Source organism: Mastigoproctus giganteus, chromosome 9, assembly GCF_048544385.1.
Source record: "Mastigoproctus giganteus isolate SK-2022 chromosome 9, ASM4854438v1, whole genome shotgun sequence".
In the NCBI taxonomy this organism is placed as follows: Eukaryota; Metazoa; Arthropoda; class Arachnida; order Uropygi; family Thelyphonidae; genus Mastigoproctus; species Mastigoproctus giganteus.
In genome coordinates this window covers 214620633-214634119 of record NC_143583.1, presented here as the reverse complement: position 1 = coordinate 214634119, position 13487 = coordinate 214620633, and the positions used below count along the sequence as shown (strand labels likewise).

General features: G+C 39.4%; 1 protein-coding gene across 1 annotated transcript in view; it reads right to left on the bottom strand.

The window, feature by feature from the left end:
* Positions 1–13487, bottom strand: part of Dhfr (dihydrofolate reductase) — a 108778-nt gene that overhangs the window by 61805 nt on the left and 33486 nt on the right. Inside the window, exon 4 of the mRNA XM_090381327.1 lies at positions 6690–6813. Coding sequence (XP_090237453.1) covers positions 6690–6813 — 124 coding nt within the window. The remainder of the gene's footprint in view (positions 1–6689; positions 6814–13487) is intronic.

The following is a 13487-nucleotide window of genomic DNA, read 5'->3' as shown; positions in this document are numbered from 1 at the left end:
GATTCCAAACGTAATATAATTAATAACATAACATAATTAATTAATAAATTAATAGAATCATGACTCAGACCAGAGCAGCAAAGCAAAAGGATCAAGCTAATGGAAGTGCTGTGGCTCAGAGCAGAACTGAGGGGGGCAGTTGTCCTCTGACTCACAGACTTATAAAATGCACTGTTTGCTTGATGTTTGCAGAGCAATCGGGTACGGGAGCAATCGGGCAATCGATATCAGGCAACAACTCAGCGTTCTTGTGGGCTTATATGAGAGCTTGAAGGACAGGGTGGATGCCCTCGAAGAAACTAAATTGAGGGGCCCATCAAGCTCTCAGCTGCCCACATCAACGCCAGAGCTTGCACTTGGGCATCACGTGACACAGAGGCAACCCCCAAGGCAGAATGCGCTGGTCCCGAAGGAACTAGTAGTTGTTGGTGACTCTATTGTCAGGGAAACGGGGAACATGCTTTGTAAAAAAGATAGGTGGAACAGGACCAGGGTATGTCTGCCAGGGGCAAAGGTTGATGACGTTGCAGAGCGAATATCATCTTTTAAGGGCACAAAAGGTGATATAGTTGTACACGTTGGCACTAATAATATTAAGAGTATGAGACCGGCAGAATTACTTAACAAGTACAGGTCACTATTGAACAAAAGCCGAGAATTAGGGTTGAATTTGAAAGTGTCTGCAATTCTGCCCAGACACGATAGGAGGGAGTATATGATGAGAGCCTTGTCGATCAATTCGGCCCTGGAAAGATTGTGCAAGGCTCAAGGGGTAGAATTTTTTTCAGCCTGGACTGTACTTGTTAACAGGAGAGATTGCTTCTACAGGGATGGGATACACTTAAATAGAAAGGGTGCAAGAATATTTGCTGATGCTATCGAGGCAGTGTTAGGTGGGTCGGAAAACTGCTGGCTTGGGGGTAGACAAAGACCAATAGATTGACAGTAGCCACTGGCAGAGGTGAAAGAGATTCTTGCACTGCTTCTATTAGAATGAGCAGAAGCCTGAAAAACAAGATGCATGGTATTTCAGAGACTGCTGGGAGCCATTCCGGTACAAGTAAACACATGGGTTGTGTTAGGGTAGCTAAGAATAGAAACAGGTGCAGGTATACTTGCGTGTACACCAATGCTAGGAGATTAGTAAATAAATTTGATGAATTTGAGGTATTGCTCAAAACATCGAAGGCAGATATTGTTGGGATATCAGAGACGTGGTGTCACACAGATATAAGGGATGCAGAACTGCAATTTGGGGAGTACAACGTCTACAGAAAGGATAGACAGGATAGGAAGGGAGGAGGGGTTATGCTATTAGTTAAGAAACACATAAAAACCAAGGAAGTGAAGCCAGTCGACATCGCTGGACAGTGCAGTGTGGAGTCAGTTTGGTGTGACATAAACATTGGGAGATCAAAATTGAGAGTAGGAGTGTGCTATAGGCCTAATGACTCTGATGAGTATAATAAGGAACTGTACAGGGAAATAGAGTGGGCCAGTAAATCAGAGTGTCTTATAATGGGAGATTTTAATTTCCCAGATATTGACTGGAATTTGGGGGCTGGTTACTCACACACTAGCAGGACTTTTGTGGATTTATTGGATGATTGTTTTCTACATCAGCATGTTCGGGAGGCAACTAGAGGGAGTAATACTCTTGATTTGATTATCAGCAGTGATTCTTCATGCATTAAGAATCTGCAGATAAATGAACCACTAGGTGGCAGTGATCACAGTGTGCTGAAGTGCGATTTACTCAAAGAGGTAACTACCATTAGGGGTAAAGGGAAGGGTTATTGCTTCCGTAAAGGCGACTACGATGGACTGAGACAGTATTTAAATTCTATACAGTGGGACCAACTGATGATGTTACCAACAGCAAATTCAAAATGGGAAGCATTCAAAGAACTTATCTTGGAAGCTACTAGGCTTTACATACCAACTAAGAAATATTGTTCAAGGTTTAGGCCAAAATGGATGTCAGATGAACTAATGAGGCATATGGCAGAGAAGATAAATGCATGGGATACATACAAATTAACACATGACACAGAAGCCTATGATAGATACAAGTTGATATGCAACCAAGTTACAAAGGAGGTTAGGCAGGCGAAGGCAGATTATGAGAAATCCTTGGCAAGGGATGCAAAGAAAAACAGCAAAGAGTTCTTTACTTATGTAAACTCTAGAAGGAAGGGGATGAATCAGATTGGTCCACTTGATATTGATGGGTCAAGTGTTGATGATCCTGCTCAGGTAGCTAACAAACTAAATGAATATTTTGCATCGACATTCACACATGAGGAGTTATTCAGCGAGGGGAATGCCAGAGGTGTATTCAACTCTAGCAGTAAGCTACAGAATCTTGAAATAACTGGGAGTAAAGTGGAGGAGAAACTGTTGAAGATAAACACAAGAAAGGCACCCGGGGTGGATGGGATCTATCCAGTTATATTAAAGGAGGCAGCAAAGGAAGTAAGCAAACCCTTAGCCATAATTATGAGAGCTTCCTTGGACTCAGGGGAGGTACCCATAGACTGGAAATGTGCAAATGTGACCCCAATTCACAAAGGAGGATCAAAGGCTGACACAAGTAATTATAGACCTGTGAGCTTAACTTCTGTTCCAGGAAAATTAATGGAGGCACTGGTTAAAGAAGCACTGCAGGATCATTTAGACAAGACTTCAGTTATAGCTCAGACACAGCATGGTTTTGTTAAGGGGAGGTCTTGCCTGACCAACTTGATTGGATACTATGATGCAGTCACAAAAGAACTGGATGCAGGGAATAACTTTGATATTATATACTTGGATCTTAGAAAGGCTTTTGATACTGTTGCACATGGAAGACAACTACACAAATTGGAGCAGTGTGACATTGGAGGCAAATTGCTGCTATGGATAAAAGGGTGGTTGAGGGGGAGAAGACAGAGAGTGGTAATCAATGGACACTGCTCATCGTGGACTGATGTTATTAGTGGAGTCCCTCAGGGATCAGTGTTGGGTCCATTATTGTTTTCTGTATTTATAAATGATATTGATGATGGTATATCGGGCTTAATGTCCAAGTTTGCAGACGATACAAAGGTTGGCAGGGTTGTCAAGGACACTACTGACACTATGCTGCTGCAACAGGATCTGGAAAGGTTGAGCAGATGGGCTGAGAGGTGGCAAATGAAGTTTAACATTGACAAATGTAAAGTACTACACATGGGAAACAGCAACCCCAGAGCAATGTATCAACTCTGTGGTACTACACTGACAGTGGTAGAGAATGAAAGGGACTTGGGGGTGGTTGTGCAGGCAGATATGAAGTTCTCTGAGCAGTGAAGACGGGCTGCAAGAGTAGCTCATGGAGTATTGTCAATGATATACAGGAATTTTTCCAGCAGGGATAAGGAGGTGATTATTCCATTGTATAAGGCGATGGTCAGGCCACACCTAGAGTACTGTATACAGGTCTGGAGGCCTCATTTCAAGAAGGATGTAGAGCTGCTGGAACGAGTACAGAGAAGGGCAACAAGATTAGTGAATGGAACAAAGGGGTGCTCTTACGAAGAAAGGCTTAAGTTTTGCAAATTACAGTGTCTGGAGACTAGGCACCAGCGAGGTGATCTGATAGAGGTGTATAAAGCCTTGAATGGTTTAAGCATGCTCAATGCTGATGGGATTCTTCCTCTAGCTCAGAAAAATCACCTGAGAGGGCATAAATTCAAATTGAGGAAAGACAGATGTAGGATAGACGTGCGGAAATTTGCCTTTAGCCAGCGGGCGGTTGGTTGGTTGGTGGAACAGACTTCCATCCCTTGTGGTGGAGGTTGATAGCCTAAATAAGTTTAAGGCTCAGCTGGACAGGTATTTTGAACGAACAGAGGGGTGAAGTGGAAGTGGGTTTTTTTTTTTTTTTTTGGCTGATGCTGCATAAGCTTGCTTTCTTGCATCAAATGCCTCTACTAATGCTAATGCTAAATTGGTCAGACAAGATTTCCCCTTAACAAACACATGCTGTGTCTGAGCTATAACTGAAGTCTTGTCTAGATGATCCTGCAATGCTTCTTTAACCAGTGCCTCTATTAATTTCCCTGGAACAGGTCTGTAATTACCTGCATCTCCCTTTGATCCTCCTTTGTGGATTGGGGTCACATTTGTAAAAACACATCTCCAGTCCATGGGAACTTCCCATGGACTGGAGATTTCCCCCATTATCAGGTGAAAAGGAATTTTTTCAAGTTTTTATCCAGTGACCAGAAAATGTGCCCATTGCTGACAGTAAAAATTGCAAAATTAATCTTGGGAGAATTTGGCCTCTTGTGATAAGTTATAGCAGAGCTTATAGACCTTTAAAATTCTTTGAAAAAAAAATTAAAAGACTACTCAACAAAAAAATAAAGGCAAAGTGTTGTACTGAAATTGGAAAACATATCTTTCCAAACTGGGACGAACTATACAACAATGAGAAGAATCAGAAAGCTCAGTTCTGAACCTTATATTTAATTTAAATATTACTTCTATTTTAGTACTGTTCCATTAGTTAACGAAATAAAAGTTACTTGTATAGACAATTTATTGTCAGACTCCTCTGGTTGGCTACCTGTGTATGGAATCACGAACGTATATAATTTAAGTTAATAAAGAACCTTATTATTATTAAATAAGATGAAAACAGTAATCTGAGAACTGCTGAGGAATATCCACTGAAACATTAGAACTAATGTTGGCATTAACAAAAAATAATCACGCGCGGTCTTTTTCTTCTTCCAAAATGAATTTTGAACCTCACATTTAAAACATAACTTGTCTTCCTGTACCAGAAAGAATTTTATAACTTCACTCTCTCATTTTTTTTTTTTTTTTGAAAAGTATTGTGAAAGCAATGAAAGGAAGCAGTAAGCTGCAAAGTACAGTGCTGTTGCCAGCATGATACAGAGGGAACAAATGCACACAACTCTTTCTTGGCATAAAAAAACATGACCGAAAGAATTGCAATGGGGTGTTTTTGAGAAACGAAAACATCGTACTTCCTTTCTTCAATGTGCATTGCATCTACTAACACGAAATCAACTAAATTCATCTGTTAAAAGCCACACTGGAAATGGCACAAACTGATAACACTACAATGAGCATTTGATAAAAAAAAAAAAAGTTGTTTTATTGTAATTTTTTTAGGGAACAATATCGGTACAGCATATTTTCTGGATGTATATTTGATCTTCTAACAAATTTTCAAGAAAATATTTCTATTGATAGCTGCATTACAAACTTCGAAAACTGGTGTCTTCATATGAACATTCATAAAATCAAACGATACTAATCCTTTATTACACAGAAAGTAATGCGTTACCATGTGGGTAGTGGACAATGTTTTCTGCTTCAAATGGATGGAAAGTACTTGTAAATAATCCATCTGGAAATAATGTCAAATGGTGGGAAGACAGTAACAGGCGTTTTATTCTGAGAAGTCCAGTGTGGCAAAATCAAAGAGGAAGTTACCCTTTATGTTAATCGAAAGTAATCCTTTAAGTAAGTAAAGTCACCAAGTCTTTACACCATTTGACATTATTTCTGAATAAGAATAGCAGGTAGAAATAAAGTAATTTTACAAACAAAGAGAAAGCAACATTTCAGAAATATTTCAATTAGTGGGAGCTGGCCTGTCAGTAAAGCATAGATGTAAGCAGCAATATTGATGTATTGATTGCGGCATCATGTTATCAAATGTTGTTTGTTTTTAGGAGCATTAGCAACTAAGGCCATATTGCTCCGGGGATATGCGGTAGTCATTCCCTGACCTTTCCGCATCCTCCGTATTTGGTGGTCAAGGGGCTCGAACCCAGGTCTAATCAAGAAGCATTGCTGCTCCTGCCCACCTGGCTACGGAGGCGCCATCAAATGTTGTGATATTTTCATTAAATAACATTAGAAGTTCATCAAAACTCTGTATCGACACTGTTTAAAAAAAAAAAAAAAACTTTGCAAGAGATTTTCTTTGTGTTTCAAACATAATATAAAACTGTCCTGTTTTTAACATATTCAAATTTGCTGGATGAAGTCACCAACATCAATTTCTCTTTCTACTCACAATCAACTGTATACATAAACGGGCAACACATTATACCTTAACAACATCCATCGTGAAACTGAGAATATAAAAAGTAAGTCGGTGGTACCCAATGCAACGTTAGAAGTGCCCTGTCTAGTTTCAAATGATCTGATGTTAGGAGTGCTACAGTAGTTTGCTGTTTTGGAGGAATTCATGACGCCGGCACTTTAAGTGCTGGCGTCGTGAATGCCTCCAAATATACAAAGATAAATAAGTATAACCTTATAAAAGAATGTTAGTTCATACCATAGGTAAGCTAGGCAAACTGGTTTAAACCATAATGACTTAAATATGGTGTTTAAAGTATACAGAACACCTTTACCTGTTTTTCAAAAATATACTTCTCTTGGGTGTTTTTGTGTGTAAAGTTATTCCTGTTTTTCAAAAATATACTTCTCTTGGGTGTTTTTGTGTGTAAAGTTATTTCTGCTACAAAAAGTAGGGGGAGTGCATACTACAGTACAAAAACTAATTGGTTCTGGATTCAGTTAACCAACATAGTAAAATTGAACACATTTCAATATAAACAAAGCATAAAAAGGTAATAAAAACTGAAGGTGGTTAAGGGATGGGAAAGGAGAGCTAATACCTTATATACAGATTCTCCTCCAATCACAAATATCTTCTCTATTTTTTGTAAAAGTAAGGATGAATTTACAAGCTGGACAGCTTCTTCCAAACTTTGTAGGACATAATCTGCACCTGAAAGTTCTCTGCATACAAAAAAAAATAAACATTATTGAATACTGCAGCAGTAATTAATCTTTATGAAAACTAACTGTGTAATAAATAAAATGTGTTTACTTCATGAAATTAAGTAAAATATAATATGTTTGCTTTACTTCAAACAAACTAAATGAATAATAATACAGCTTCATTAATCCAGCATAGTTTTAAAATAGGAACAAAACTTTTCTTTTTAATAGTGACCCAAAAACAACAGGTATTAAAGCTTGCAGTACTAGTATCATGAATAGATGAAGATGTTGATATTGGACTTTTATTTCTGCAGACAGCAATTTACAGGTAATATATGTGAATGATGGTTATTAAAAAAAAAAAACAACACAGATAAATGAAGGAAAAAAAGTTACTATGAAGCTGAACAAAGGGTGAATGTTGACTAGTTGAGGCACAAGTTTGTACTCATTTAGAAAAACAAGGTCCAATCATTTTTAAAATTGGACCTTGTTTCTGAACTGACTCTTTTCCAATTAGTTCAGAACAATGCCCATGGAAATGGGCATAGAAAAGGCTCCCAACAGAAAGTGAGACAGTCATCAAATAACTCCCAGGTCTTGTTAGCATGTGAGTAACCAACTCACAAGTACCAATCAATACACTATTTCTCTGTAAAGTTGTTCATTGTACTCAGAGTCATTAGGCCTATAGCACTCTTCTACTCTAATTTTTTCTTTCCCACTGCTTAGGTCACGCCACACTGACACAACATTGCACTGTCCACCTATATCACTGGTTGCACTGCCTTAGTTTCTATGTGATTCTTAACTAGGAGCAACCCCCACCCTATCTATCCTTTCTTTACACATTGTACTCCCCACATTCAAATTCTGCATCCCGTATATCCAAGTGTTACCACGTCCCTGATATCCCCACAATGTCTGCATTTGATGTGACTAGCACCTCAAATTCATTTACAATGCTCCTAGCATTGGTGTACATTCAAGTATATATGCACCTGGTCTTACTGTTAGTTACCCTAACACAGCCCACGTATTTACTTGTCCCATGATGACTCACAGTAGGCCTTGAATTCCCAGACACCTTGCTTTCCAGGCTGCTGCACGCTCCAACAGAAACAGTGCAAGCATCACTTTTTCTCTACTTGTGATTATTGTTAAATCTATTAGTCTGTGTACCCACCCAGTTACAAAGCAGTTTTCCAACCCACTTTATACTACTGCCTTGATAGCATCAGCAAATATTCTTGCACTCCTATTTAAGTGGAGTGTATGCCATCCCTGTAGAAGCAGTCCCTCCTGTTAATAAGCACGGACTACGCAAGGCTCATGGAGACTATTCTCCAGGGTCAAAATTGACTGACAAAACTATCGTCACATATATTCCCTCTTTTTTTTTTTTTTTTTTTTTTTTTTTTTTTTTTTATGTGAACCCCAAACACAAGAGGTATTAGAACCTATAGTACTTAGTACCGTGCTTGGGTTGGAGGTTGAGAAGATGAAAGAAGATATTTGTTGACATTAGACTTGAACTTCTGTAGATTGTAATTTTCAGGAAATACGTATGAAGGAAGGTTGTTCCAGAAAACGGCAGTTGAATGAATAAATGAGGAAGATGAAAAGTTGGTTCTGTGGGGTTGAAGTTGGACAGTAAATGGATGTTGGCTGGTGGCGGCACGTGTTCGGACTGTTTTGAAAGAGAGAGCAGGAATTATAGAAGCCAATTCAGAAGAACAGTGCCCATGGAAGTATCTGTAAAAGAGGCAAGCAGCAGAAACAGTGCGTCTATGAGAAAGCGAGTGGAGAGACTCTGTTAGAGATGAATCATTAATTAACCTAACTGCCCTCTTCTGAATGGAATCAAGAAGCCTGAGAGAGGTTTTGGGGGCACCACCCCAGATGTGGGAACAATATTCCATGGCAGGGCGGATTTGCGATTTATACAGAGTGAGCAGCTGTTTGGAAGAAAAGTAATGCCAAGAGCAAAAGAGAAAACCAAGTTTTTTAGATGCAGAGGAAGCAATATTTGTAATGTGCTTGTGCCAAGAGAGATTAGAAGTCAGGGTAATCCCCAAAAGAGATATATCATTTTGCCTAGAAATTGGAGTGTCACTAAAGATAAGCATAGGAGCAGAAGAATCCTTTTTGCGAGATATAAGACAAGACTGAGTTTTAGAAGGGTTGAAATCAACTAAGTTGTCTTTGCCCCACTGGAGAATTACCTGAAGATCGGCATTTAAGGAATTGGCAGCAGATTTTCGAGAACTTGAAGCTGATTGAGCAGGACAAGGTTTCTCAAAATGGAAAGTTGAATGCAATGTGCTATCATCGGCAAAACTATGGATAGGATTTCCAGTCAATGGAAGAAGGTCATTGATATACAAGAGGAAAAGAGTGGGGGAAAGAACTGAACCTTGGGGGACACCGGCATTAGTGGAGAAGTTAGAAGACAGAGAGCCATCTACCATCACCCTCAGTGAGCGATCAGAGAGAAAACTGGATAACCAATTACTAAAAACAGTTGGCATAATTGTTGGCACTTACAAATTTAACCCTAACTAGTGACTTTTTCTCAACGTTGTCCCGTACTTATTAACAATTCGGCAAATCTCCTACTCTTAATGTCATTAGTGTCAATGTACAACAGTATCACATTTTGTAACTAGAGCTTATGCTTTTTAATGGTACTCACCTCTTAATCCACATGGTTTGAAGACATCGAATTTAAGGTGCAAGCAAAATGAAATTAAAAGTAGCCCCAAGGAAAAAAGAAGTGCACTAATTTTATCAGGTTGTCGCACATAATTAACACTGTAATGTGGACCAAGTAACCAAGGTTCTTAACGGAAGACTTCCATGAAACATCACCAGTTAGTTATGCCAAAGGAGAAAAAGTTGTGTACTTTTATAGATGAAGCCATGGAGAAAGGTTGGCTAGTAATATCGTATTAAAAATCACACTTTGCAAGTTTTGATGGAACTTGCAAAATGTGAAACCTTAAATACTTTGATCAGGCCACCTCACAAGTGCCTAGTTTCGAAGTGCTGCAATTTGCAGAACCAGTCTTTTATGATAAGAGTACCACTTGGTTTCTTGACTAATCTGGTTGCTCTTCTCTGCACCTGTTTCAAGAGATTCATGGTTTTCCTAAAATGAGGCTTCAAGACTTGTATGCAGTACTATCAGCTGACACCTGCCTCAAGATGTCTAGTTACCAAACTTTGCAGCAGGGTATTTCTGTTCCCAGTTGCAGTCCTCTATGTTATCCTTCAGATATCATTGATAACACTTGAAGCTATGTTTTTCTTCAGTGTGACTTTCCAGACATGAACATAATATTTTAAATACAGTTCCATGTTTTCTCACCATCCCATGTAGAGGGAATATGACATTCTTTTCCCTACTTGTGAAAGTCCTATACATCAGAGACAGAACATATGCCTTCCTAGCCACATGTTTATGTTACATGATAAATTTCATATCTTATTGAATCATAATCCCAAAGTCTTTTTTTTTTTTACTACACCACCTTTAATTCCAACTCCCCTAGTTTATAACTCCTGAATTTCCATTCCAGGTGCAAAGCAAAAAACCTTGCATTCAGAAGCATTAAAACGCAGTTACTATTTTTCAGACCTGTTGGGCACTGATTTAAGTCATTCTGAAATAAAATGGCCTGGTCCTGGTTGTTAAAAACCCTTTATCTTTAAATCATCAGAAAAGTTAGCATTAGCATTAGTAGAGGCATTTGATGCAAGAAAGCAAGCTTATACAGCATCAGCCAAAAAAAAAAAAAAAAAAAAAACCCACTTCCACTTCACCCCTCTGTTCGTTCCAAATACCTGTCCAGCTGAGCCTTAAACTTATTTAGGCTATCAACCTCCACCACAAGGGATGGAAGTCTATTCCACCAACCAACCACCCGCTGGCTAAAGGCAAATTTCCTCACATCTATCCTACATCTGTCTTTCCTCAATTTGAATTTATGCCCTCTCAGGTGATTTTTCTGAGCTAGAGGAAGAATCCCATCAGCATTGAGCATGCTTAAACCATTCAAGGCTTTATACACCTCTATCAGATCACCTCGCTGGTGCCTAGTCTCCAGACACTGTCATTTGCAAAACTTAAGCCTTTCTTCGTAAGAGCACCCCTTTGTTCCATTCACTAATCTTGTTGCCCTTCTCTGTACTCGTTCCAGCAGCTCTACATCCTTCTTGAAATGAGGCCTCCAGACCTGTATACAGTACTCTAGGTGTGGCCTGACCATTGCCTTATACAATGGAATAATCACCTCTTATCCCTGCTGGAAAAATTCCTGTATATCATTGACAATACTCCATGAGCTACTCTTGCAGCCCGTCTGCACTGCTCAGAGAACTTCATATCTGCCTGCACAACCACCCCCAAGTCCCTTTCATTCTCTACCACTGTCAGTGTAGTACCACAGAGTTGATACGTTGCTCTGGGGTTGCTGTTTCCCATGTGTAGTACTTTACATTTGTCAATGTTAAACTTCATTTGCCACCTCTCAGCCCATCTGCTCAACCTTTCCAGATCCTGTTGCAGCAGCATAGTGTCAGTAGTGTCCTTCACAACCCTGCCAACCTTTGTATCATCTGCAAACTTGGACATTAAGCTTGATATACCATCATCAATATCATTTATAAATACAGAAAACAATAATGGACCCAACACTGAGCCCTGAGGGACTCCACTAATAACATTAGTCCACGATGAGCAGTGTCCATTGATTACCACTCTCTGTCTTCTCCCCCTCAACCACCCCTTTATCCATAGCAGCAATTTGCCTCTAATGTCACACTGCTCCAATTTGTGTAGCAGTCTTCCATGTGCAACAGTATCAAAAGCCTTTCTAACTTCCAAGTATATAATATCAAAGTTATTCCCTGCATCCAGTTCTTTTGTGACTGCATCATAATATCCAATCAAGTTGGTCAGGCAAGACTTCCCCTTAACAAAACCATGCTGTGTCTGAGCTATAACTGAAGTCTTGTCTAAATGATCCTGCAGTGCTTCTTTAACCAGTGCCTCCATTAATTTTCCTGGAACAGAAGTTAAGCTCACAGGTCTATAATTACTTGTGTCAGCCTTTGATCCTCCTTTGTGAATTGGGGTCACATTTGCACATTTCCAGTCTATGGGTACCTCCCCTGAGTCCAAGGAAGCTCTCATAATTATGGCTAAGGGTTTGCTTACTTCCTTTGCTGCCTCCTTTAATATAACTGGATAGATCCCATCCACCCCGGGTGCCTTTCTTGTGTTTATCTTCAACAGTTTCTCCTCCACTTTACTCCCAGTTATTTCAAGATTCTGTAGCTTACTGCTAGAGTTGAATACACCTCTGGCATTCCCCTTGCTGAATAACTCCTCATGTGTGAATGTCGATGCAAAATATTCATTTAGTTTGTTAGCTACCTGAGCAGGATCATCAACACTTGACCCATCAATATCAAGTGGACCAATCTGATTCATCCCCTTCCTTCTAGAGTTAACATAAGTAAAGAACTCTTTGCTGTTTTTCTTTGCATCCCTTGCCAAGGATTTCTCGTAATTTGCCTTTGCCTGCCTAACCTCCTTTGTAACTTGGTTGCATATTAACTTGTATCTATCATAGGCTTCTGTGTCATGTGTTAATTTGTAAGTATCCCATGCATTTTTCTTCTCTGCCATATGCCTCATTAGTTCATTTGACATCCATTTTGGCCTAATCCTTGAACAATATTTCTTAGTTGGTATGTAAAGCCTAGTAGCTTCCAAGATAAGTTCTTTGAATGTTTCCCATTTTGAATTTGCTGTTGGTAACATCATCAGTTGGTCCCACTGTATAGAATTTAAATACTGTCTCAGTCCATCGTAGTCGCCTTTACGGAAGCAATAACCCTTCCCTTTACCCCTAATGGTAGTTACCTCTTTGAGTAAATCCCACTTCAGCACACTGTGATCACTGCCACCTAGTGGTTCATTATCTGCAGATTCTTAATGCATGAAGAATCACTGCTGATAATCAAATCAAGAGTATTACTCCCTCTAGTTGCCTCCCGAACATGCTGATGTAGAAAACAATCATCCAATAAATCCACAAAATCCCTGCTAGTGTGTGAGTAACCAGCCCCCAAATTCCAGTCAATATCTGGGAAATTAAAATCTCCCATTATAAGACTCTCTGATTTACTGGCCCACTCTATTTCCCTGTACAGTTCCTTATTATACTCATCAGAGTCATTAGGCCTATAGCACACTCCTACTCTCAATTTTGATCTCCCAATGCTTATGTCACACCAAACTGACTCAAAAGTTCGATAACTTACTCTGTATTCCCTCATCAATCAGCACATTATGGCCATGTTGCCCTTGTGCTGTAAAGCCTATAAGCAAACAAACCCTCATCAATCTCGTTAAGAAAAAATAGAAACAGAAATGGTCCCAATACTGATCCCTGAGGAACTCCACTTGCTACACAGGTCCACCGCAAGGGATGTCCAATTATAACCACTCTGTCTCCTGCCTTTTAGTCAGCCCTTTATCCAATAATGCATTTTCCAGTAATCCCAATTTATTCAAGTTTGTATAACAGCCACTAACGAGAAACTGTATCAAAAGGCTTTGCTGAAGTCAAGGTAAATAATGTTAAAGTTGAAACAACTTTAATACCCAAATTGTACCC